We start from the raw sequence: 25,933 nt of genomic DNA on the forward strand, positions 1-25,933 counted from the left end.
AATGTCTTTGAGCAGAGAGCAAGGTATTCATGTTTTGTCAATATGGTATTTTAGGGCCGGGCGCAGTGGCTTTTGTCTGTAATCTCAGCACTTTGGGAGGCTGAGGGCAGATCATTTGAGATCAGGAGTTCGAGACCAGCCTGGCCAACATGGCGAAACCTCGTCTCTACTAAACATACAAAAATTAGTGACGTGTGGTGGCTCATGCCTGTAATCCCAGCTACTCGGGAGGCTGAAGCAGGAGAATTACTTGAACCCATGAGGCAGAGGTTGCAGTGAGCCGAGATTGCACCACTGCATTCCAGCCTGGGCAACGGAGCAAGACTCTGTCTCAAAAAATAAATAAATAAAAAATAAAAAATGGTGTTTTACCAACACACTGTTAACCAAAACAAACAAACAAACAAACAAACCAACATGTGAAGACTTTAAATCATGCAAATAATAATGATACAAACAGCAGCAAATAACAGGTGGGAGAACTTCTCTTGTGCCAGGCGCTGGGTAAAGTGCTGTAGGTATAGAGTGCACTGGTTAGGCACAAGAGCTCAGACTGATTCCCACCTCCTGCTCCAAACGAACATGGTCAAATCATCATGTCTGGTGTTATCTTATCTGTGAGATAATAATAGCACCTACTCTCTAGGCATGAAGTTGCAAAGACTGAGACTGTGTAGGGAAGAGAAAAGGGAATAAGGACAAAATAGAAGAAGAAAATTTAGAGTTCCAATTTCACAAAAAGATAGGCATAATCACTGCAGCCTGGAGGGTGTGACAGGTAGTTGAGAACAAGGCATTCTTAAAATTGCAAAACAGAAATGGCCCACCAAACCACTGGGCTAGACTATCACTGTGTCATAATTTACCTTGTACTTCTGCACTTAATTTTTTTCCCTTTCATTTCATTATTTTCAAATTTTTCACTAATTTCCTATTTCTCTTTTCATGAATGTCTCCATCGCTGAATGATGAGTTCCCTGAAGATGAGGGCTGTGCTTAGATCTTTCATTCTCTGCCCATAGGACCATGCTAGACCCATAATTAATTGTGGCAAAATGATCAAGTGAACAGTAAGAAAACACCACATGAAAAGAAATTGATGTGAATGAGAATTTTAAGAATTTTTCAGGAAAAAGATATAAAAACACTTTCACAAAACAGAAAATTGGTAAGAGGAAATAATAATTTATAGAAGTAATATATATTCAACACACATATATTCACACACAAACATATATTTGTGTGTGCAAACATATAGTTTGTCATTAAGATCCCCCAAAAGTGACTTTCACTGAGTGTAACTCCATTATTCATTGTTTCCTCACCCCATACCATTTCTTCTAAATAGATAATGAGCACAGGTTTATGCGCTTCCCTATTTTGAAGAAGTGAGAATTTTAACTTAAGACTGGGAAGGAGAGTGAAGAAGAGCCTTGGAACTATCTGAAAGGGGTAGAGGAAGGGCATTAGCAGGCAGAACAGGGGCCATGCTGTTCTCCTGAATTAACCCCAGGATAAGAACTACCTGGGCATGCCTCACTAAGAATTCATCACTGTCCTGGCTCTTAATCTCTATCTTTACCACCTATCTTCTTGAGGCCCTCCCCTGAATTCAGAATTTTTCTCTGATTGACAATGTGATTGAAGTCTGATTAACCTGTCTTCTGAGCAACCCTCCACTGGTGAATAAAAGCTTCATATCTTCACATATTGATCCTAAAACATTTAACTCTCTCCTCCCAGAAATTCTCAGTCAAGCAACTCCCTCTCAGACAACTTGATTTCAGTCAGTCATAATTCCCCCTAAATGCACATACACCTTATTTTGGGATGATCCCCTTCATATCTAGCATACACGTTAACTCCTAGGAAAGCTACACTTTATATGGGTTAGCCTAGCTTTTCATGTGTTCCTGGTTGAGACATAACCTAGTACCTAGCCTCAAAAAATATTTGAGGAAATGACTTAGTGAATGAGCTGTCAAGAAGTCAACTCCCTTAAGTGCTTGCCCCCGAGCATGTGACACAGGATACACAATTGGATTCTACTCAGAAAGTCCCCTCTTCCTTCAGACACTGTGTCAACTGGAAACACGGCTATTAAAGTTGAGGAGGTAAAAGAATCTATGCTTAGGCTAGAAATTTGCTCTTCAATACTAACACATGCCAAAAACTTATGTATCACTAGCCTGGAACGAATGTATCTGCTCTGACCCCTGAGGCTCTGCCGTTTACCTGCATCTCTTAACCTCATTACGGAATAGGTACCAACTAAAACATAACCACCAAATCCTATGGTATCCTCTCCACTGTAATTTCCATTTCAGCAATTGTCAGGGCACAGTTCTTTCAGCAAAATTAAACCTTGCTTGAGAACAGACCTATTCCCACCTTATATACCTCTAGTCCCCTAACTTGATCTTTCATTGTACTGAATTTTGATGGCACAGAGCCAACCTTACGAATTCCTTGGTTTTCACTTTTTTTAAAACTGTCCACATACAATTACTGTTTGTTTCATCCAAGGAAACATCATATGTAATAAATGCCTTATTAACCAACCAATAGTTTCTTATACCTGGAAGGTGTTCAATAAAAGCTTTGTGTCCAACCTAAAAATAAAATTCTTAGTAAAAGCCATATTTAAAACCCATATAACTCTCAAACCATACATTTTGATTCCATGGACTTTTACAATGTGTTCTTTGATTTTTAAATATCCATAAGTAATATTATTGTCACCAAGGAATAATCACCAGAAGCCACAAAGCAAAAAAGCATTTTTTTTTATAAACCAGGCATCTGGAAATTTTAAATAGGAGAAAGATTATTTTGTTTCATTTGAATGTTCTGCTAGGTGCTTTATTTCTTTTTTGAATTAAATTAAATTAAACTAATTTCTAGACGTTAATTTATCAATAGTTTCTGAGCAACCATTGTATTTAAGGTTTTAAGCATATGGCATGGTTAATATGCCATACATTTATTTTTCTTAAAAGTACAATTATAATTTAAAATACTCACCCTAATAGAACACAGTCTTTTAAAAATTTTGCATAGAAAAATTATTACAAGAACATTCATGTTTTATAATTTTTGGAGTCAAAATGACAAAACCAAATGTCTTAAAGAAAAATCAGAATTTATTGATCATGGTTGTTTTATATATTAATGCTATAAAGCTAAAAGTGAATATGAAATTGACTGGCAGAAGCGAACCTGTCCTACACATAGCGAACTGAAAACAGACACCTGAAAAGATCAGCCAATACTTCATTTGATAAAAATAAGAAGGTACCAAACACTGTTAAAATGGCGTAAAGTTGGTGTTACAATTTCATCAAGCTAAAAATAGGTCACAGTTAGAATGACCTTAAGGGAAAATAAACAAAACAAAACAAAGCAAAACAGGGTAAGGCCAATATCACAAAGTCATTAAAGAGATGGAAGATAACTCTTCTAAGTCATTAAACTCACCGATATCGTACTGAACTCCAGAGCACTTAGTATTTTCATGTGCCATTAGAGAATTTAGTGGGTTCACTGAATTGACTGATTTCTTTGTTAATCTATTTACATGGGTTAAGACCCTGACTAACATAAAACACAACCAAAAAATGCCAGACAGAGAGTGTAACGAAAGACTGAGTGATGTATGGTTTGGGGTACAGCCTATCCGATAAATGTGCTTGGCCAGCAAAGAACCCATTGGCAAAGATTTATTATAGGAACAAATACATTCTAAAAAGATCTAATACAATAAACTGTGCAGTATAAACACAAACTACTGTAAAATACAAATCTTTTCCCCGAATAGTTGATCTTTCAATGATATTAAAATTATCTTCATATGTTTTATTCAAGATTTTTGAACAAGTAAAACCAATGAGCTGTATAAATTGCCAATAATAGTATAATTCTTTGATTCATTAAAAAAAAAACCCCAAAGTTTGTTACTTAGAACTCTTCAACAATTTTTAAAACATATACAAAGAGAAGGAAATATTTCTAGGAAATATATTTTCAAGATAAAAATGCACCACCTACTAAAATAAGTTATCATTATGTTTGAATTACACATAATACATTATTACTAAATTAATAAAAGTTAAGGGCAGACATAGAAATGATTTGAAATGTTATACCTCCAAGTTCTTTTACATTCAAGATGGCATTCTGGAATGGCACTGCTTTAATACTAAAACCTAAAATTAGAAAACAAAAACATAAAAAAAGAATTAGCAACTTAACTTTTAAATTAAAATACTTAGGATGCTCAAATCTTCTCTTTTTAGGCTGGTTAAGATTTACTTTTTGTAGCTGATATTTATACTAGAAACACATAATTTCCAAGGTAAACTGATAACTGAATATTATCTTCTGCCATTATCAAAACATAGTTGTGGCTGGGCACAGTGGCTCATACCTGTAATCCCAACACTTTGGGAAGCCAAGGCGGGCAGATCACGAGGTCAAGAGATCAAGACCATCCTGGGCAACATGGTGAAACCCCGTGTCTACTAAAAATACAAAAAATTGGTCGGTGTGGTGGCACACACCTGTAATCCCAGCTACTCGGGAGTCTGAGGCAGGAGAATCACTTGAACCTGGGAGGCAGAGGTTGCAGTGAGCTAAGATCGGGCCACTGCACTCCAGCCTGGTGACACACCGAGACTCCATCTCAAAAACAAACAAACAAACAAACAAACCAGCAAAAAACATAGTCGTGTATTATGGCAATAGATAACACTATCCCCTTTACTTCAAAATATGCCTTATTCTTTAATTTAATATGTAATGTCACTCTGCAACTTTTATCAGATATAAGAAAGACATTTGAAAGTATAGAGAAATTCCAAAGAAAATATTAAATCTATGAGGACCTCTGCATCTAACTTTAATTCTTAAAGTTAATGTCTTATAATTCTTTCTCACATATAACTCAGCAACCCTAGAAATCAAGGTACTTAAATTATAACATTTCATATTAGAATTACATAGTATTTATGTTAGTGTCTTCTTTAAAGGACATGGTTAATATGTCATATATCTATTTTTCTTAAAAGTACAATGATAATTATCCACTTATGCACAGGCAATCATTTTATAATACATGTAATACAAGGTTTGTATTATAAGAAAATATTCAGAGTATACAGTTCTATGATTATCTATATATTTACGACTTAACTATTACCATTCAAGACAATAAATTCAACTGTGACATATGCAAGTGTGTATATACCCATTCACACACACACACACACACACACACACACACACATGCAAATATATACACAGATTCTTTCTGAAAGGATCCACAAGAAACCAGAGCTAATAATGACCCTCAGGAAAACTGGGAATCTGGAAATTTTAAATAGGAGGAAGATTCTTTAGTTTCATTTGAATGTTTTGCCATGTACTTACATTTCTTTTTTGAATTAAAAGCCGTATGAATTTCTAGAAGTTAATTTATCAATAGTTTCTGAGCAACCATTCTACTTAAGGTTTTAAGCATTATTTAATACGTATAATTTTAAGATTAAAAAACAGTTTCTTTTTCAAGAATTTATCAACAAAGAAGACAAATTATGAGTCTTTCATTTGAGGTAAGTTATGAAAAAATATATAAAGTATTATATGGATAAAAACAATTCTTTCAAATGGCTTTGTTTTGCTTTATAAAGAAGGAAACCATTACACACCTTCTTAGTCTAGCCTATCTTTTGCACTTCTTTGCTGCATGTTATCCCAGTACTTTAATAATCTGTACATTACCTTCCACCTAAAGCAGTACCTAGTACATAATGTTTGAAGAACTGACTTTGGAGTCAGACAGAACTAGGTTGAAATTCTAGCTCTGTCCCTTATTAGCTCTGTGAATGTGGGCAATCTACTAGCCTTGCTCGGCTTTCTCATCTATAAAACAGGGATGATAATGTCTACTTCACAGGGTTGTCATAAGGATAAGATAATATATGTGTTGTGTTTATCACAGTGCCTGGTGCACCATAAGCATATAATATATGATTGCTGGCATTATGTTTCCATTGATGCTTTTTTGTTGATGATTTAATCATTAGGTGTACATGTTTTCTGCCTGCCTGAATATAATCACAAACTTGATTCTGGGTGCTCACTTATTAAGCTAAGTATGTAGCTGGAGATGTAAAAGTTACCACTGAATGAAAAGTACTTTTGTTGGAGTGATGAAGTTGTCAACAGCTGAAGTCTGCTGCACAGAAAGTACAGAAAATGTTCATTGGGCCCTCTAACAATTTTGTAAAACCTACCCCTTCCTTTGTGGGCTTAATGCAGATTGACACAGTCAGCACAGCATTATGGTTAATGGTGCATGAAGTCACTGAATCTTAGTAAATGAGCAGGAGGAAAGAGGAGGCAGTCCCATGTGGCTGAAACACTGGCATGTACCTGAGCCTGCAGGAAAGCCTCTCCAGGTGTCTGGCCTCTGGGAAATTAAGGAAAGTCAGTGCCAATCATAATATTCCTGCTGGCACAGAAATTCACCTGCAGAAGAGTTGGATGCCTGAATGTATCTACCTACCTCACACGGGTGTTATATGGATTAAAAGGCAATGATTGTGAAATCCTGAAAATGAAAAGCTCTCTGCAAATATTAAGCAGTCTATTAGTGGTTATGCTCAGGACAACCCAAGAGTCGATTTTCTGGAGAAGTAAGACAGGCACAGGCCTCAACTTTGAAAAGGAAATGGTTATGGAGCACATCACCAATGTCTAATCTGCTTTGATTCTTAAAAGCTGACAATAAGCAGGCTCTCAAAGGGAAGTAATATCCTTCCAGAAATTGCTGCACTTTTGTGCAAAATACAACTTTTGAAATTTATTAACCCAACAGGCAGATTATGTCACTGTTATTGTCTTTAAATTCTTGCAAAGTCTTCATAATAAGTTGACTAAAACGTCTTCAAAAGTTCACACTAAGCAAAGTATCCTAGCAATGTTATTTTATTATTATTATTATTATTATTTTTGAGATGGAGTCTCTCTCTGTCACCTAGGCTGGAGTGCAGTGGCGCGATCTCGGCTCACTGCAACCTCCGTCTGCCGGGTTCACGCCATTCTCCTGCCTCAGCCTCCTGAGTAGCTGGGACTACAGGCACCCGCCACCACGCCCAGCTAATTTTTTGTATTTTTAGGAGAGACAGGGTTTCACCATGTTAGTCAGCATGGTCTCGATCTCCTGACCTCATCATGATCTACCCGCCTCGGCCTCTCAAAGTGCTGGGATTACAGGCACGAGCCACCACACCCAGCCCCCTAGCAATGTTATTTATAGGCATATAAATGTCCTGACAAAATAGTCATAAATGTTTTCTCCAAATAGAACTTGTGTGGTTAGATTTATACTGCAAAGGTATACACAATCATCCATGTTGCTGTCTCCATATTATTTTTACGGCTTAGCTTCAGTAATTAATGTTCAAAAGACAAAGTCTAGATAGACTGATTAGTCCAGAAAATAAGAAAACGTACTATTTACAGAAGAGAAACAATGTTTTTTTCTATTTTAGTCATTCTAAACATTTGAAAGGATTAAATGGAACTAAAAATCTAAAGTCATACTTTCAGTTCACCAGAAGGACAATCAAGAAGGGAAATTATTAGACTAGTTTTTTTCCCTTTACATCAGTTTGGATGAGGCCAAGGGGGAGAATTAATATAATATTTAGAAGGGATACCAAAGGTCAAACCATCAAAATACCTTTCTCAAAGGGTTGCTTTGAGGAATAAAAGCTACTAGACAGCATTTGCTCTAGAGAAAGAAAGTCTGGGTTCAAACTCTTCCTCTTCCATTTATTAACTCTTTGACTTTGAGCAAACTACTTTGTCAGGGAAGCATTCCCTGGTGTCCTCGAACTAGACTGATTTTTCTGAGTCCATGTTTTTCCAGTATTCAGTACCCCTCCTAGGTGATTTTCACAGTTGTAACTACATATCGGTTGATTTGTTTTATATTTGTTCTCTGGCTAGACTGCAAGGATCCATAATGAAGAAACAAGCTACAGTGTATTCTGTAGGTCAGTGCTTGGCATACAATAGGATCTCAATATGCTAAGTATTAATATCTATTTCCTAATTTAGCTGCTATAACAATCCTAAAGTTAATATCAGTACTACTGTCCCAAGAAGAAAGTGAAGCTTACAGGCATTACGTGCTTTGCCAAAAGTACTAAGTGCTGGCCAGGTGCGGTGGCTCATGCCTGTAATCCCAGCACTTTGGGAGGCCGAGGCGGGTGGATCACGAGGTCAGGAGTTTGAGACCAGCCTGGCCAAGATGGTGAAACCCCGTCTCTACTAAAAATACAAAAATTAGCTGGGCGTGGTGGCAGATGCCTGTAATCTCAGCTACCTGGGAGGCTGAGGCAGGAGAATTGCTTGAACCCGGGAGGCAGAGGTTACAGTGAGCCGAGATCAGGCCACTGCACTTTAGCTTGGGCGACAGAGCAAGACTCTGTCTCAAAAAAAAGTACTAAGTGCTATATTCGAAACTTAAAACCAGGTCTCATCACCAGAGCCCTACACTACACTGTAGTGTCTCCTCCATATACCAACAAACTGAGGGATTCACACCATTTTGTCCAATTTTGAGCCTAAATACTGGTGAAGTCAACTGACCAAAATACACATGTGCCTAATAAACCCACTAATTTACTGTCTTCCCTGTTTATAAATAACCCAACACCTAATAAACCCACTAATTTACTGTCCTCCTGTTTATAAATAACCCAAGAAACCCAAATAAGGGTTTTCAGGTCTATATGACATTACTTTCTTATTAATGAAATAAAAATACTAGCATGAGTTTAGAATGTTATAGAATTACTGTTATTAATTATAGAAATAATTAATAAAATCAGGAACTTAGGAGGGGAGGGAAAATGTTCAACTGACTCATCCATGACAGTGTAACTACTCTCTTGCTTCTTCAAACAGTAAGTGTCCTCTGATGCTATCTTCAGGGTGTCAGTGTGCTAACGTGACAAGGGACTATCCTAGGAGGCCGAACCACAGCTCTTAGACTCACCAGCCAAATTTTTGTCTTGCCTTGGCCTTGAATTCCTCATGTGCAAAATGAGGACTAAATTAGCTCTTTGAGATTTCCTCTAAAATTAGGATTCCATTATTTACATTAAACAAGGAGGAGGAAATAAAAGTAACCACTGAGTCAATCATCAATGGCCTGTAGTATTTGGCTGAAGGCTTCACGGGTAAGTCTCCCCAGGCTCCATTCAAACAATTTGATGGCTAAAGCCTAAGTTACGCAGTCATTTTTTCCTGGCCTATCTAAGCTACATTAGTAAGACTGAAACCTCCCCTAAGATTTAACCCCACAAATTTTTAATAAATATACGACTTAGTAACTCTTCGGGGAAATAATTGTTTGCATAGCCTTTCAGTCTTTGTTTTGCAATCCTTAAATCCAACAAAACCTGTGAGACAAGAAAGATGAATTTGAAGTTTTTCATGCACTGAAAGCATTCCTGGAATCGTAACAAAATTAGTTTTGGGAGGAAGGTTAGTCTATTTTTATTCGCTGTGTGGGACACACAAGTATTTCACTTGGACCTACAGACTGAACCCTCCTCCCCTTCCCTCAAGTCTGAGTGCACGCACACAGATACTTGCGTGCTTCTGAAATTCCTGGGTCACTCTAAGAATTGCTGAAGGGAAAGACATTCTACAGATCTGGTGGCTTTGACCTGGACCAAGGGCATGATTTATGCCATAGCGGTTTTGTGATGTTTGGACAACAGACTAACGAAATTCTTCTAACTAGGATTTCAACATCATAAAAGGAAATTTAATCTACTGGCATTTATAAAACACAATCCTTTAAAAGATATCAAAATATGACTTTCTAACTTGTTTCTCTTGTTGGCTTAACACATTTGAAGCTAATACTGAAGGTATTTAAATGTCTTCTTCAAATTTTCATGAACATTTTCAATCTTTTTCAAATATGGTATATATCCCTAGAAGATGTTTTCAACCTTTTTCAATTCAAAGTGTTCAGTTTTCTCTAGGTTATTCTCCATGTAGCATCAATATATTCTCCTAAGCCTTTAGATTCCATTCCTCTGCTTCAAAAAAATAGTGAACATTTATGTAATCTACAGTTTAACAACCCCTCTTATCAACAAATTCCTCATACATATACAGTAAAGGAATTCAGTCTGGATAGAGTTCACTTTTATTTCTAGACTAAGGTGCAAATTACTCAAATTTTCTCTCCTCACCAACAGGTCCTGCTCTCTGGAGGATTTCTTGGCTCTTTGAGTTCTGACAATTTAAGTATCTTTTAAAAATTATGTCAGAGGTGAAAAATTGCTGAAGTTAATAAACCAATAAAGTTTGAGTTCTCTTTCTGAAGAAAAGGCACACATTCTCGCCTTGCTGAAATTAAACGAACACATCCTTCTCATATGTTTTCATTTTAAGAAACCAACTCTGAAGGTAGATTCTCTTTTCAAATGTCATTTTTAATTGGCTTTATATTTTCAAGACATTATAGAGAAATAATTTTATAGAGAAATAATTTAAAAGAATAAAAGTTTTACTCATAATTCAATCACATCAATAAAGTACACTGTTACTCTTATCGTTTTTCTCTAGTTTTTTTATTCAAATGCATAGTTTTCCATGGTTTAATTTCAAAAATAAATGTAAATCTAATTTTTAATTTTTAAATAGAAGACTGTATATATTCTCCTAATCTATAATCATTTTGATCAAGTTACCATAACGTAATTAACAAACTCCCTTGTTGTACGGCATTTAAACTACCTTAAAGTTTTAGTTACAATACAAAACGTTGCAAGGAATTGCTTTACGCATATAGTTTCCCTTAAGTTACTTACTTAAAGTAAATTGCCAGTGGCATAATTACTAGGTCTGTGAACATTTTCATAACTTTTGATTTATATGAACAACTGCTTTCCAAGAAAAATGCTTTCCAAAAAAAGGGATATCATAACAGTCATAATGTAACAATCATAATGTCACCTGTAATACATGTGCACACCAATGCCACTACAATCTTACCAGCACTGACTCGTCTCATAAAGAAACAGATTTTGGTAAATTTAAGTATAAAACTAACGTTTACTTATTTATTCTCTAGTAAAGTTAAACTTCCGGTAAAGTTGAACTTTTCCATTAATTTGTTTGCCATTTATACTTTTTATGAATTATCTCTTTATAGACTTGGCATAGTTTATCTATTAGATTCTAGATGTTATTTGTAAGTGTGGTTGAATTCTTTAAGAGGGCCAGCCATATGCTTATCTGTAATATCTGATGCAAATATTTCCAACAGTATTTTCTTATATTTATCTTAATTTTAGCTTTCCAATGGTTTTAAATTTTTATATAGTTAAGTTCCTTGATCCTTCCCTTGTGAATGATTCACTGGAGGCCTAGTCCAGCTATTCTGCCATCTTCCTCACTGAATGTCTACATACACATGGGGATTTCTGACTTCCCCAATTGTTTTCCAAGTTACCTTTATTACTATTGGAATTCACTGCTTATTTCAATACCCTCCTTCCACCCCCTTTGTTCTTCTTTACTTACACACACACACACACACACACACACACACACACACACACACAGATACGCACCTGCTATGAACAACCAAAAGAATTCTGGACCCGGGCAGTAAGTTTGAAGATGTCAGCAATGCCTATCTCCAACTCCAGCACTGAACAGTTGTGGATCCCCTGATAACTAAAGTCAGCCTGTGGGACCTCCTCTGCTGCCTATTTGCCAACCCTTCTCTACCATCGGTAACTTGTTTCTCCAACATCTTGCCCTCCTTCTTTCACTATAACGAACACACAGGCCCAAACAACAAGCATCTACCCGTTTTCTCCTACATCATTACTTCCTGCCTCCCATGGTCAACTCAGCCTCAGCTTTATCATTACAGGGCCCTCTCAGCGAATCATATGGAACCTCATCTTTGTGAAGAAGTCTTCTCCATGCTCCAGCATTTCCCTGCACATTCTTTCTTCCTCCATACACTAGCAAACAGAGCTTTTCCTTCTCTTGTCAGCGCCTCTCAGCACAAACTTTGCTTCCTTCTACGCTTTTAGAACACTTCGTCATAGCCACTTGTGAATAACGTCCTACCTGAGTTACGATGTTTACTTATATATAGACCTCTGCATTCCCACCTACCAATTTTCAGGGAGTTTGTTCATTTATCTGAATGAACTCAATATTTGGCTAACAGTTGTCCACCACACCCTATCTGCTTCTATTCTTATGGGCAACATTCTTAAAACTAATAGAGCTATCCTCTAAGTTTCTGATAATTTTTCAGATCTCTAAAACTATCAGCTCTAATTCATATCAACCATCTCCAGTTTATAGCAAAGGGTTGTCGATTCAATTAAATTTTCTACTTTAACAATCATGCCATGGGCAAGTATGTTTTTATTTATTCTTTCACAAAATGAAAGCATTTTATTTATTTTTCTTGCCTGATTTACTGGCTAGAATCTTTACCACAATGTTGAATAGATGTGGTGAGAACAGACATCCACGTCTTATTCCTGATCTGATCAGGAAACAGTTCAGTCTTTCTCCATTAACTCTGACAACAGCTGTAGGGTTTTCACAGATGCCCTTTAACAGTTGAGGTAATTCCTTTCTATTCCTATTTTGTTAAGAGTTTTTGTCAAAAATTGATGCTGAGTTTTTTTTTGTTTTTGTTTTTTGCATATCTTCACAGGATCATAGTTTCATCTTTCGGTTTATTGATATTGTGAACTAAACTGATTGATTTTTGAATGTGCAACTAACTCTGCATTCCTAGAATAAATGTCACATGGTCATGACATATTATCCTATTGAAATATTATTGTTGAATTTGATTTGGTATATTTTTGCTTATAATTTTTGTATCTGTGTCCATGAGGGCTATTGGTATGCAGTTTTGTTTTTTTTGTAATATCTCTGTGTGGTTTGGGTATCAGCTTCATGCTGGTCTTAGGAGTTGGGGCATTTTTCCCTCCTCTTCAATTTTCTGGAAGAGACTGTAAAGAATTGGCAGTATTTCTTCCTTAAAATGTTTGGTAGGATTCACTAGTGAAACGAACTAGACTTAAAAAAAGAAAGAAAAGGTATCAATTTCTTCAACTGATATAGGTCTATCCCGGTTTTCTACTTCTTCTTGAGTGAGATTTGATGGTTTGTCCTTCAAGGAAATTGTCCATTTTCTCTAAGTTGTCAGATTTATTGGCATAAGGTTGTTCATGATATTCCCTTATTAACCTCTTACTATTTATAGAATCTATATTGATGTCACCTTTCTTATTCCTGATATTGGTTGTGTCTTTTTTATTTTTTCTGATCAGTTTGGCTAGAGTTTTATCAATTTTACTGACTTTCTCAAAGAACTAGCTTTTGGTTTTACTAATTTTCTCTATGGCTCTTCTATTTCATTGATTTCCACTTTGATCTTTATTTTCTTCTGCTTATTTGGGTTTAATCCATTTTTCTTCTAGTTCCCTAAGGTGGAAGCTGAGGTCATTGATTTGAGGCCCTTCTTTTCTGAATAGACATTTAGTGGTATAAACTTTCCTTAAAGTCCCGTTTTATAAGCACCACAAATTCTAATATGTTGCATTGTCATTCAGTGCAAAATCCTTTATAATTTCTCTTTTGCTACCTTCTTTGATTCCTAGGTCATTTAGAAGTAAGTGAGTTTCTAAATACTTGAGATTTTTTTTTTCTTCTTGTTATTGATTTGTAATGCAATTCTATCACGGTCTGAGAACATATTGGATATAACTTGAAGCCACTTAAACTTATTTAGATTTGCTTTTATAAACCAGGTTATGGCCTAATTTGGCAAATATTCTATGTGTACTTGAAAAGAATGTCTTCTGTTGTTGGGTGGAGTATTTTATAACATGTTAATCAGTTAGCTGTTAGTGTTGTTGAAGTCTGCTATGTACTGGCTGATTTTCTTCCCACATGATCTATAAAGTATTGAGAGAAACTGAAGTTGCTGATTGTAATTGTGGGTTTGTCCATTTCTTTTTGCAGTTCTGTCATTTTTTTTGTTTCATATATTTTTGAGCTCTGTTAGGTACATAAATGTGTAGAATTATTACAGTCTCCTGAATAAATGATCCCTTCATCATTATGAACTTCTTTATCCCCAGCCTTATTCATTGCTCTGAAATCTACATTGTCTAATATTAACATAGCTACCCCAACATTCTTTTGACTAGTGTTAGCATGATGTATCTTTTTCCACCTTTTTATATTTAACTTATTTGTGTCTTTATACTTAAAGTTTGAGTCTTAAAGTCAGTATTTGGTTGGGTCTTGGTTTTTTAAAAAAAATCTATTATATCAACCTCTGTCTCTTAATTAAGGAGTCTAGGTCATTTATATTTAATATTATTATTGATGTTTAGGTTTGACTATATCACCTTTCTACTTGTTTTCTATTTGTTTCATCTATTCTTGTTCCCCTTTTCTTCTTTTTCTGCCTTCTTTTGGATTATTTTCGATAATTCTATTTCATCTCATTTGTTGCTTTATTGGCGCTCATTCTTTGTTTTGCTATTTTAGTGGTTACTTTAGGGTTTATAGTACATCTTTAATCAATCTACCTTCAAGTGTTATTATACGACTTCACTTACAGTACAAGAATTTTCCAATAGTGTACTTCCCTTTTTCCCCATGACCTTTATGCTATTGTTCTCAGGCATTTTACTTTTACATATGTTGTTAACCCCATAATATGTGGTTATTATTGTTGTTTAAAGACATACCTCTTAAAGATATTTAAATAATAAGAAGTAAATCTTATATAATTATCCATATAATTTGCATTTCTGGCAGTCCTTATTATTTTATATAGATCCAGGTTTCCCTCTGGTATCATTTTTTCTGACTCAAGGAATTCCTTTAACATTTCTTACAATGCTTTTCTGCTAGTGATAAATTCCTTCAGATTTTGTATATCTGAAAAAGTCTAGTCTTTATTTTTATTTTCTTTTAAAAAGAGACTTTTGCTGGATATTAGTTGACAGTTTCTTCCCTTTCAGATGCTGCTCCAATGTCTTCTTACTTGCATTTTTCCAGTGAAAAAATGTGATGCCATCCTTATTTTTATTCTTACTCATGTAACATCTTTTATCTGCTTTTAAGGTATTTTCTTTGTACTACTTTGTTCTCAAGAGAAAAAAAAACCAAAAGGATGTGTGTTTATATGTATATTTATATGTATGTATAGGTGCATGTATAGATATAAATATATATCTTTGTTTTTATATATATATATATATATAAATAGAGACAGAGAAATACTTTAAGAAATTGGTTCACACAATTACAGTTGCCATAAACCCAAAATCTACAGTTTGGGCTGGCAGGCTGGAGACCCGGGAAAGAATCAATACGCAGTTCAAGTCCAAAGGCCATTTACTGAAGAATTCCCTCTTGTTCCAGGGAGGCAAGTCTTTTATTCTATTCAAGCCTTCAACTGGCTGGATGAGGCCAAACCACATTATGGAGGACAATCTGTCAAAATCTACAGATTTAAGTATTAAGTTCATCCCAAACTACCCTTACAGAAATATCCAGACTAATGTTTGACTACATATTTGGGCACTGGGACCCAGCCAGTTACATACAAAATTAAACATCATATTCTTTATCACCGATTTTGAACAATTTTATTATGATGTGCCTTGGTATAGTTATATTCACGTTTCTTTCTCTCTGTCTCTCTCTCTCTCTTTCCCGCCCCCCCCCCGCCCCCACCAAGAGATGGAGTCTCTCTCACTGTCACCCAGGTTGGAGTAAAGGAGTGTGATCACAGCTCATTGCAGCCTCAAACTCCTGGGCTCAAGCAATCCTCCTACTTCTGCCTCACAAGTAGCTGGGACTACAGGCGAGCACCAACACATGCAGCTAAATTATTTATTTATTTATTTATTTGTAGAGATGGGGGTCTTACTATGTTGCCCAAGCTGGTGTCAAATTCCTGTCCTCAAGTGATCCTTCCACCTCAGCTTCTCAAAGTATTGGGATTACAAGTGTGAGCTGCTGTGCCCAGCCTGGCTCGTGTTCCTTTTGTTTGGGGTTTAATGAGCTTCTTGGATCTGTAGGTGTAGAGTTTTCTTCATGTTTGACAATGTTTCAGCCATTATTTCTTCAAATATTTTTCTGTCCCTTTCCACTCACCTTCATGGACTCAAATTACCCTAGCTTAGGTTTAAAGTTGTCCCATAGCTCGCTGGATGCTCTTTGCATTTTTTTCTCTCTCAGATTGTCTCTATGAACAGATACAATAAAGTGATAATAACAGTTTTAATGTCCCCTTTTGCTACTTCTAATATTTACATCAGTTCTGGGTCAGTTCCAATTCGACGATTATTATCATTATGAATCATGATTTCTGGCGTCTTCCCATGCCTGATAATCTTTGACTGACTGTCGGACATTGTGAATTTTACCTTGTTGAGTGATGAATATTTTTTCTTTAAATCTTGTACAGCTTTGTGCTGAGATGCATTAACATTATCCGACAACCATCTGAGGTTTTGGGACTTGCTAATATTATCTGTCATGTGAGTCCAGAGTGGTACTCCACTTACGGCTGACCTTGCCAAGTACTCTACCCAGTTCCTCGTGAGTTATAAGTTTTTCAGTCCATCTGGTGATTACAGGCCTGTGTGAACACCAACCACTGTTCCCTCTAGTCCTTTAAGATGGTTCTTGCCCTGGCCTTGGGAAGTTTCCTCACATGCATGCATTGAATATTTTGCTGGATACTCAAGGGATACTCTGAAAATCTTTAGTGTTCTCTCTCTGTACAACTCTTTTCTTTGGTACGCTATTCCATGAACGTTAGCCACCTTGGTCTCCCCTTGCTCTCGGCTTCATCTCCTCAATGCAGGGAGTTCACTGAGCTCCACCTCAGCTCCCTCTGGAACTGTGCCACAGCCTGGAAACTCTCAAGGCATTAAGCTGGGACAATCACAGAGCACATCTCATTTGTTTCTCATTTCTCAGGGATAATTGTGTTTGCTGGCTTGAAAATTGTTGCTTTGTATAGTTCATGAGCTGGTTGTTGTTGTTCTTCTTCTTTTAGATGGGACAGTAAACCAGTTCCAGTTATTCCGTGTTACCAGAACTAGAAGTCCTCACTCATTCTTGTGCTCACTGCCCTTTCTTGAGCATATTCAGTCTTGCCTTTTCCCCTGATGACCACCCTAAACCTCTGACTATGAGACCTTTTCTTATAGAAACAAATTCTCTTAGCACTATTTTCTCTTTTTCTGTCCACCTTCTTGAAAGAACTGTCTATATTCCAAAGAGTTAAGGAGTGAAAATGATGGTCTACCCCTCAATTCCTTTGCTTGCTCTTCATCCCCTCAATTCTCAGGTTGGTTTCCACCTCAATACTCTACTGAAACTGTTTCTACCATTAGTTATTAATTACCACATTGTCACCACATCCAATGGCCTTTCTCAGACTTTAGACTTATATTTATCTTATTTGACTGGTTCTTTTGATTTCTTGCCCATATTTGACTTAAAGGATACTATATAGAACTGTCTGACCTATATTCCTTATCAAAAGCAGATGCTGTAATGTAAGCTCCAAAGAGCAGGGTTGTTTGTATATTTTGTTAACTGATATATCCTCAGTCTTTAAATCAGTGGCAGTCACATAACAGACATTCAATGAATGTGGAATGAATTAACAAAATATAATTGGTGCTTAGTACCCTTCTTCCCGCTTTCTATCCATTACCCCTGGACAATCTCATCCAAATCTATGACTGAGTTGTCTCTCAAATCTCTCTCTCTATCTCCAAAATCTCTCTAGTCTGCTTGTCTTTTAGCATTTGGATCATTGTTAGATGTCTTGTCAAACCTCAAAATTAGCATGCCCCAAACTAAACTCATTATTTTTATCTTAAAACTCTCTGTCATATTCTCCCTGCTTTTTTTTTAATAATTCACCAAAACATAAAGCTATAAACTTGACTCATATTTGATTGTTTTATCTTCCTTTCGTCTTGAATACCCAGCATAACTGTCACTTTTACAGTAGCAGTAACATCCCCACAAGTATTGTCCCTGCTGGATCACCTCTACATCCAACAGGTCTCCACCAACAGCTTCTCTACTCTCTAGCCTTAGATCCCAACATCCCCTAAATTTCTGCATGCTGTGCCTTAACCCAGTAAGACCACTAATCTTTCTCTGAATATACCTATGCTTTCTATCCCTAACTCTCCTCACTCCATTCCTCCCTGCTTAGATCTTACCCATTATATGAGACCCTACTCAAATGTAACCTTAACTATGAGCTTTATTTGACCCTCCAGATTAGAAATGATCACTCTCCTCTTTTAACTTTCATATTTACACCATTAATATAACACATATCACATTCTGTCTTAGCACAGAGCCTGGCGTATATTAAATAAGCAATATATGTGAACTGTTTTTATCAATACACAACTTATCTTCCTAACCTGGGTGTAAACTTCTTGATGGCAGCTTCCTCCAAAGAGGCCTCCAAAAAGGCGTTATGCCATTTTCAGAACAATGACAACTCAAAGAATCTTGATATCTAAAAAATTAGCCAACCTAATAACTAATTCATCAGAAAATAGACTAGCGCACAATTCTGGTAAAATGTATTATTAAAAAATTTCGTAAAAACAAATACAAAACATAACTTACAAGTAAGAAAATTATATACAGATAATCTTTTACACTATAATTCAAAACTGCTCCTCTAGCAATAGTGCTAGAAGATAACTCTGATAAGTGAAGAAAAGCATACTTTGTGTTACTCTTACACATATTTTAGAAGCTATTTTGACTGAAAAGAATTAAGCTAATAAAGTTTATATAACTTCATTGCACATTACTCAAAAGATATTCACAGTGTTATAAACAATCAATAAAGTACATACTTCCACCAGAAATCCTAAACCTTGGATACCACTAAACTTCACTTGAACACCTGAACTGGCATCCTATCTCTAGCTATGTAACAATAGCCATATCACCATACCTTTGATCTTCAGATAATTTAGAAACAGAATATGGAAAAAGATTCCTACCTGTCATATAAGGGCTGTTATAAGGCTAACAGAAGACTATATAGATTCAATTTACTTTCATTTGCTTATTAATTTAACAGACATCTGTATCCATGCCCAAACCTTGTGCCAGACTCTGGGTATACAATACCACATATGATGCTCTATCTGCCCTTAGGAGATTCTAACCCAAGATGGGGAGATGGGCATGTACACAAAGCAGTGCTACAGGCACTAACTGGGAGAAATACAGACAACGCCCAGTGGGGAGAGGAGGGAGTACTCAGTTCTGTCCAAGAAGAAAAGAAGGTAGTCAGAAACAGCTTCCTGCAAAGAGGCTACACATGAGCTCTGCTAATACTCTCTGGGGTCTCTACTCATTGCGATCCCCTTATCCCTTCCCTCATCCTAAAATCAAGTGATGTCTCTAACCCTTTAACAGCTCCACAGTTTCTTATCTCAATTCTAAAATCTGAAAAGCTCTCAAAACCTGCACTTTTTTCAAACTTACTTGCCGGCAAAAGCTAACCTGAACTGAAGTAAGGTTCTTAACCAACAATACCCTTTCTACTTTTTGTAGGAAATCCTAGTTAATAATTCCATCATCCAACCATCACCTAAGCTAGGAATTGAGACAGCCATGGCTTTCTCGCTCTCACCCTCCAAACCCAACTACACTAGGCTTTGTCAATTCTAGCCCTCAAATATGTATCCTACCTATTCCTTCCTCTTCTTCCCCCTATAACTGCCCCAGCCAAGGCCTTCATCATCTCAGTTGCACCATCACAGTAATCTGACTCCGCCTCTAACTACGCTACTCACAATTTAGCCTCCACATCATGGCCAGCTTGATTCTTCTCAAATGGACATCTGATCATGTAGTTTCCTTGCTTAAAACACTCTGATGTCTCTGCACTATCTACACGAAAAGCCCAAACTCCTGATCACAGTATGAAAGATCTGCTAAGATTCAGCCACCACTGAATACAATTCGTCTCCTGGCACTCTATTAAACATACACTGCAGCCACACAGAAATGCAGTTCCTAGGAGTTGCCAATCTGTTTCACACTCCTTGCCTTCACACTGCCCCTCTGCTCCTAAGTCCTCTTTCTTTCCACCCCCTTGCCTTGTTTCTCATACCAGACCTACTTATTCAAATCTAATGTAGCAAACCACATCATGCACCTTCCCTTCCCCAGGTCCAGGCAACACTGTCATGCCCCTTCCTTCCATGCCCCATCTATTTCTGGATATGAACTTAATGTTTATGCAGCCAGAATACTGAGACTTCTGGAATGCTGAAATCATTGCTTATCTCATGTCTAACACTGGACTTAGCACACAGTAGGTGCTCAAAATAAGCTGGCTGATGAACAATCTTTTCAACTTTCCAGAAAACATCTCACCCTTCTCCTTCCTTCTCAGCTCTCTCTGCACAGCAGCTCTGTTCTCTATCTCTTACAACTGTTCTTCCATTATTTCCTCTAACTTATACTCTTCTTTCCTTCTTCATTGTCAGAAGAGAAAGAGGACACATTTGAGAAGTGAAAAAAAACCCTAGCCAGGATTTCTCACTAATAACTTGACACTGAAAACATTTTGGGCCTGATAACTCTTTGCTGTGGGGGCTGCCCTGTACATTGAAAGATGTTTAGTAGCACTACTGGCCTCTATCCACCAGAAGCCCGTAATACCCCTCCCTACAAAGGTCTCCAAAATGTCCCCCTCAGAGGCATGATCTCCCCTGATTGAGAACCACTGCCCTAGACCGACTTTGCTTGGCTCCATCAGGAAGCAATAGAGGAAGGCTGATGCATGATCTCTTGCACTGACTTTCCTCCAGGTGAAAAATGACAAGGAAAGAAGATTCAGACTACATCAGTTTACTATTCAGGAGTGTGTGGCCAAGAAACATAGGCTGGAGGGACACTTCAAGGAAGGAAAGTACCCCATGGGCCCAAGATGAATCCATTTTGTCATATATCAGAGTTCCAGATTTCAGGATTCATCTGTATTAATATTTTCCCAAGCTTCATTTATTCAGTGCCACTGAAATGACCTGCTAGAGGGATACAGGATACAGCAATTTAATGCTATTAAATTCATTTCAAATCTTTTTTGAAAAAGAGATAGTGTTTAAAATTAAAATAAACTGATTAAAGCATTAAACTATAAGTAGAAGGGAGGGGATAAATTGCACAGGAAACTAGGACATCTTGGCATGAGAAAGAAGAAGGGACAGAACCCCAGCACAGTACCCACCTGTGGTCGACACGATGTTATCGGGGCTTTCACTGCAGAGTTTGGACAACAGAGTGGTTTTGCCAGAGCCTGTGAGGCCTATGCAAACCAGGTCATATTCTGGTCGTGCAGGTGGTGGTCCCTTGCAGCAAAGTGCTCTAAAACACTGCCAAAAGAAGGGGAAAAAAAAAATGTTCCTTTAAATGATAGTGTGGAAATAAACCATAGTCACATTTAAAATGACTGAATAAGTATTAAGAAGTAATTGAATAAACTATTACCTATAAGGAAGAAAATGGTAACTTTAGAACAGTGAAACCTGGAGACACCACTCTAGCCAAGTGATCAAAGTTAACATTCTTAGTTATGAAATGTTTTTCTACTTCATGGCTCCCTTCCTGCTATGGCAGGTGCACTGCAAAAAGCATGACATCATCCCACAGCTTTCCTGCCAAAACCACACAATCTGAATCTAAGCATGAGGAAACCAGATAAAGCCAATCTAAGGAGTATTCCAGAAGGCAACTGGCCTGTTCTCCTCCAAAGTATCAATGTCTTAAAAGTCAAAGAAAGACTGAGGAACTGTTCCATGTTAAAGAAGTCTAAAAAGACATAATAATAAAATGCAATACATCTTGGACTGGATCCTAGATCAAGAGGGAAAAAAAAAAAGCCATAAATGACATTATTGAGACAATAAGTGAACACTGAATATAGACTGCATATTAGATAAGAGTACTGTATAAGGTTAAGTTCCTGAATTTAATCAATGTACTGTGGTTATGTAAGAAAAATCATTGTTCTGAGAAAATATTCTAATTATTTATAATACCTCTAAGTATTTAGAGGTGAAGAGTCTTGATGTCCACAATTAACTGGCTCAGAAAAAGTCTAAATCTCCAGCTCCATCTTTATCTGGTGAGGAGAGTGGTAAAGTCAGCATGGCAAAATGTTAATGACTAGTGACGCTGAGTGAAGAGAAGAGAGGAAAATTCCTTGTTCTGGTCTTACCACTGATATTATTTCAAAATACAAAGATTTTTAAAATCATTAAATAGAGTCTCTGTACATACCACTGCCTTTCTGGTCTTTGCTAAATTCTGTTTCAGGTCAATCAACCAGGGTACCACGAACTGTAGTATAGTTTGTGCACTGCACAAACCTGTTTGCTCTGCAAGAGTTAAAGTCAAGGGGATCTGGGCCGGGCATGGTGGCTCATGCCTGTAATCCCAGCACTTTGGGACCAGTCTGGCCAATGTGGTGAAACCCAGTCTGTACTAAAAATACAAAAAGAAATTAGCCAGGCATGGTGGCAGGCACCTGTAATTCCAGCTACTCAGGGGACTGAGGCAGGAGAATCACTTGAATCTGGGTGGCAGAGGTTGCAGTGAGCCAAGGTCACACCACTGCACTCCAGCCTGGGCAACAAGAGCGAGACTCCATCTCAGAAAAAAAAAAAAAAAAAAAAGAAAAGAAAGAAAGAAAAACAAGAGGATTTGGGAGACAGGGTATCATTCGTGCAGCTTTTGATCTTTCTACTTATCCCATATCCGTAGGGGCCAACTATGTGCCAGCTTATAGAGCCTGAAACATTTAGATCCTGAATGATTCATGAGAGAAAGAGGGAAAGGGGGAGACAGGGAGGAAAGAAGGCAGATCTACTCACTTGTGGGTCATCTGGAGATCATGAGAGAAGAGACCTATAAAAAAGCCTGTGTTGATTCATCTCACTCAGATAAAATCTGAGTACTAATTGGCTGTCATACTCTCGTAAATCAAACTTGATTATCTCTCTCCCTCATTTCTCACATCTCATCAACAAATCTAGTTCATATGACCTCTGAAGTAGCTCTAGGATCTGTCCACTTCTGTCCAGCCCAGGCCATCATCACCTGAACAACATCAGTATCCTCCCACTAGTTCCAGTATATTTGCTCTTGTGCCCCCTATTCTCCACACTGCAGCGACTGGATTGCTTATAAAGAGAAAATCTGACCATACGTGCTTAAGCCACCCCAGTGACTTTGCCCAGCTCTCGAGCCCAAACCCTTACCATGGTCTACCCCACACTCCATGATCTGCTGCAGCCAAGCTCACCAGCCTCATTGCCCTCACTCCCCTATATCCTCCAGCCATGCCCTCTCTTACCTCAATTGAGGCATCTAATATGCTGTTCCCTCTTCCCCCATTTCTGGACTTAACCAATACCTCATCATTTTTAGGTCTCAACTTAATCATCCCGTCCTCAGGGCAGTCTGCTCCAACCCTAAGAATGTGTTAGCAATTCACGTCAAGCTCTACTGGGCTTTTGTAAATTAATTACACAGACAATTGCAGTTTCTTATTCATCACCAGCCTGTGAGAACCATGTCTGTCCCCCTTCATCTCAGTACCCACAGTGTCTAGCAGAGAATATGGCATAGAATCTACCCTCAGCAGATAATTGTTGAATGAAGAATGAACAACACTTAAATTTTACCTAAGCAAAGAAAAAAGAAAACATAGAGACGAATAGGATGCTTGATCTATGCTCTCTGGGCCCTCCACGCTTCAAGAAAATACTGTCAAAATAAGAAACCCTTGACTTCTTCACTTCGCTTCAATGCCATTAGTTAGCCTAGTTCCCAAAAGAGTGGTTTTGGTGTACAGGATCAACTTTCTTGGTAAACTACAGCTTCTTTTTGTCCTAGATTCACTTTTCCTCCGTTTTCAAGAGGTTCTGCCTGCTTCTGGTAAACAATTCTATGACCTATATTCTTCATGGGTTTATTCACGCTAATTGTATTTCCTCTCAGTCTTTTCAAGCCTGAGGAGTCCTACTTATTTCAGTCTGTCTTCATCCTATGAGATGTTCTTCTCTGACCTTCCTTTAGTTCCAGCGCACCCTCTCCCACAAGATTAATGACCATAACTACTAACAGCATTCTAAACGCCAACACATCACTTCGTGGATTCATATGAAGGCTGGCTGATACTGTCTGACTTTAACAAGCTTTTTTATAAAGTCTGTCTCCCAGACTCAGAATGAGAGTTTTTCTCAGAGATAGGTTTATTTGTGTATGTATCTATTCCCTCAAAGATGGCCACTGGCTAGCAGCTGTTCAGACTTAGAAGAGGTCTTCCACATTCAATTAGGACAGACAACAAAACTAGTCACACAGTTTCTTTTACTGGGCTGCTTTGGTCTTGTTTGGGGTTCAAGGAGGAGAGACCCCATTCCTGCTCTAGAGGCCTTCATTCTCACTCAGCTCCTTGGCCAGAATTCCTCTAGACTATCTCCTGGAGGAGGGCTGGCCTGACTACCCTGGCCCAAACTATCATAAATCTTAAATATCAAATGAAACTGTATGTAAATGGTGGCTAGAGCATCCTGTTTAAATTATTCATGTCGTTATCACTCATATTTTTGCCAAACACTCCAGAATTTCATCTTCATGTTCTTTTTAAAATCCAGAGTATAAAAACTCTGTAGCCAACTCCATTAATATCTATTTTACCCGTTTATTCTAGGTCACCTAAGCCACTTCTGACATAAAAGATGATTTCGCAATGATAGCAGTGATATTCTACTCCACTGTCTTTTCTCTTCCTTTTTTTTTTTTTTTTTTCAGATGGAGTTTCGCTCTTGTTGCCCAGGCTGGAGTGCAATGGCACAATCTCGGCTCATAGCAACCTCCACCTCCCGGGTTCAAGTGATTCTCGTGCCTCGGCTTCCTGAGTAGCTGGGATTACAGGTATGTGCCACCACACCCGGCTAATTTTTGTATTTTTAGTAGAGACGGGGTTTCACCATGTTGGCCAGGCTGGTCTCAAACTCCCGACTTCAGGTGATCCACCCACCTCAGCCTCCCAAAGTGCTGGGATTACAGGCGTGAGCCACTGCGCCCAGCCTTCTCTTCTCTTTCTTTCTCTCTCTCTCTCTCTCTTCTTTTTTTTTAAGACAGTCTGTCTCTGTCACTCAGGCTGGAGTGCAGTGGTGCAATCTCCACTCACTGCAACCTCCAAATCCCAGGCTCAAGCAATCCTCCCACCTCAGCCTCCCAAGTAGCTGGGATTACAAGTGTGCACCACCGCACCCAGCTAATTTTTGTATCTTTGTAGAGATGGGGTTTCACCATGTTGCTCAGGCTGGTCTCCATCTCCTGAGCTCAGGTGATCCACCCACCTCAGCTTCCCAAAGTGCTGAGATTACACGTGTGAGCCACTGAGCCCGGCCTCTCTTCCCTTTTTATATTCTCACCAGTGATGTCATCTCCAGTCCCATGGTTTCAATCATATAACTGAATGTCATAAGGACATCCAACATGACATCTCCCCCTCCATCTCCCCAAGCTCTTTCTCAAAGTCCAGGCTCTATAGTCCCAGCTGTTCTATGAGAACCCAGACCAAAACTGAATAAAACAAAAGCCTCCCCACAAAACCACAGGCTGTGGAAATAAGGTTCTTTGGAACTTAAAGGCTGGATTGATAGTTATTACAAGACAAAATCTTTGAAATAAATCACAGTCTTAGAAATCAACATGTATTTGAAATGACTGAATAAATCATCCTAAC

The 25,933-nt window shown here is 37.7% G+C and overlaps 1 protein-coding gene across 3 annotated transcripts in view; it reads right to left on the reverse strand.

Moving 5' to 3' along the window:
* ARL15 (ADP ribosylation factor like GTPase 15) overlaps positions 1–25,933 on the reverse strand; it is a 433,698-nt gene that overhangs the window by 279,237 nt on the left and 128,528 nt on the right. For all 3 annotated transcript variants that reach the window (XM_032145209.2, XM_032145208.2, XM_058434194.1), the window contains 2 exons: positions 21,401–21,545; positions 4,146–4,205 (listed from right to left, as the gene is read on the reverse strand). In XM_032145209.2, the coding sequence (XP_032001100.1) occupies positions 4,146–4,205; positions 21,401–21,545 (205 nt within the window). The remainder of the gene's footprint in view (positions 1–4,145; positions 4,206–21,400; positions 21,546–25,933) is intronic.

This window comes from Hylobates moloch, unplaced genomic scaffold, assembly GCF_009828535.3.
Source record: "Hylobates moloch isolate HMO894 unplaced genomic scaffold, HMol_V3 SCAFFOLD_23, whole genome shotgun sequence".
NCBI classification, from domain to species: domain Eukaryota; kingdom Metazoa; phylum Chordata; class Mammalia; order Primates; family Hylobatidae; genus Hylobates; species Hylobates moloch.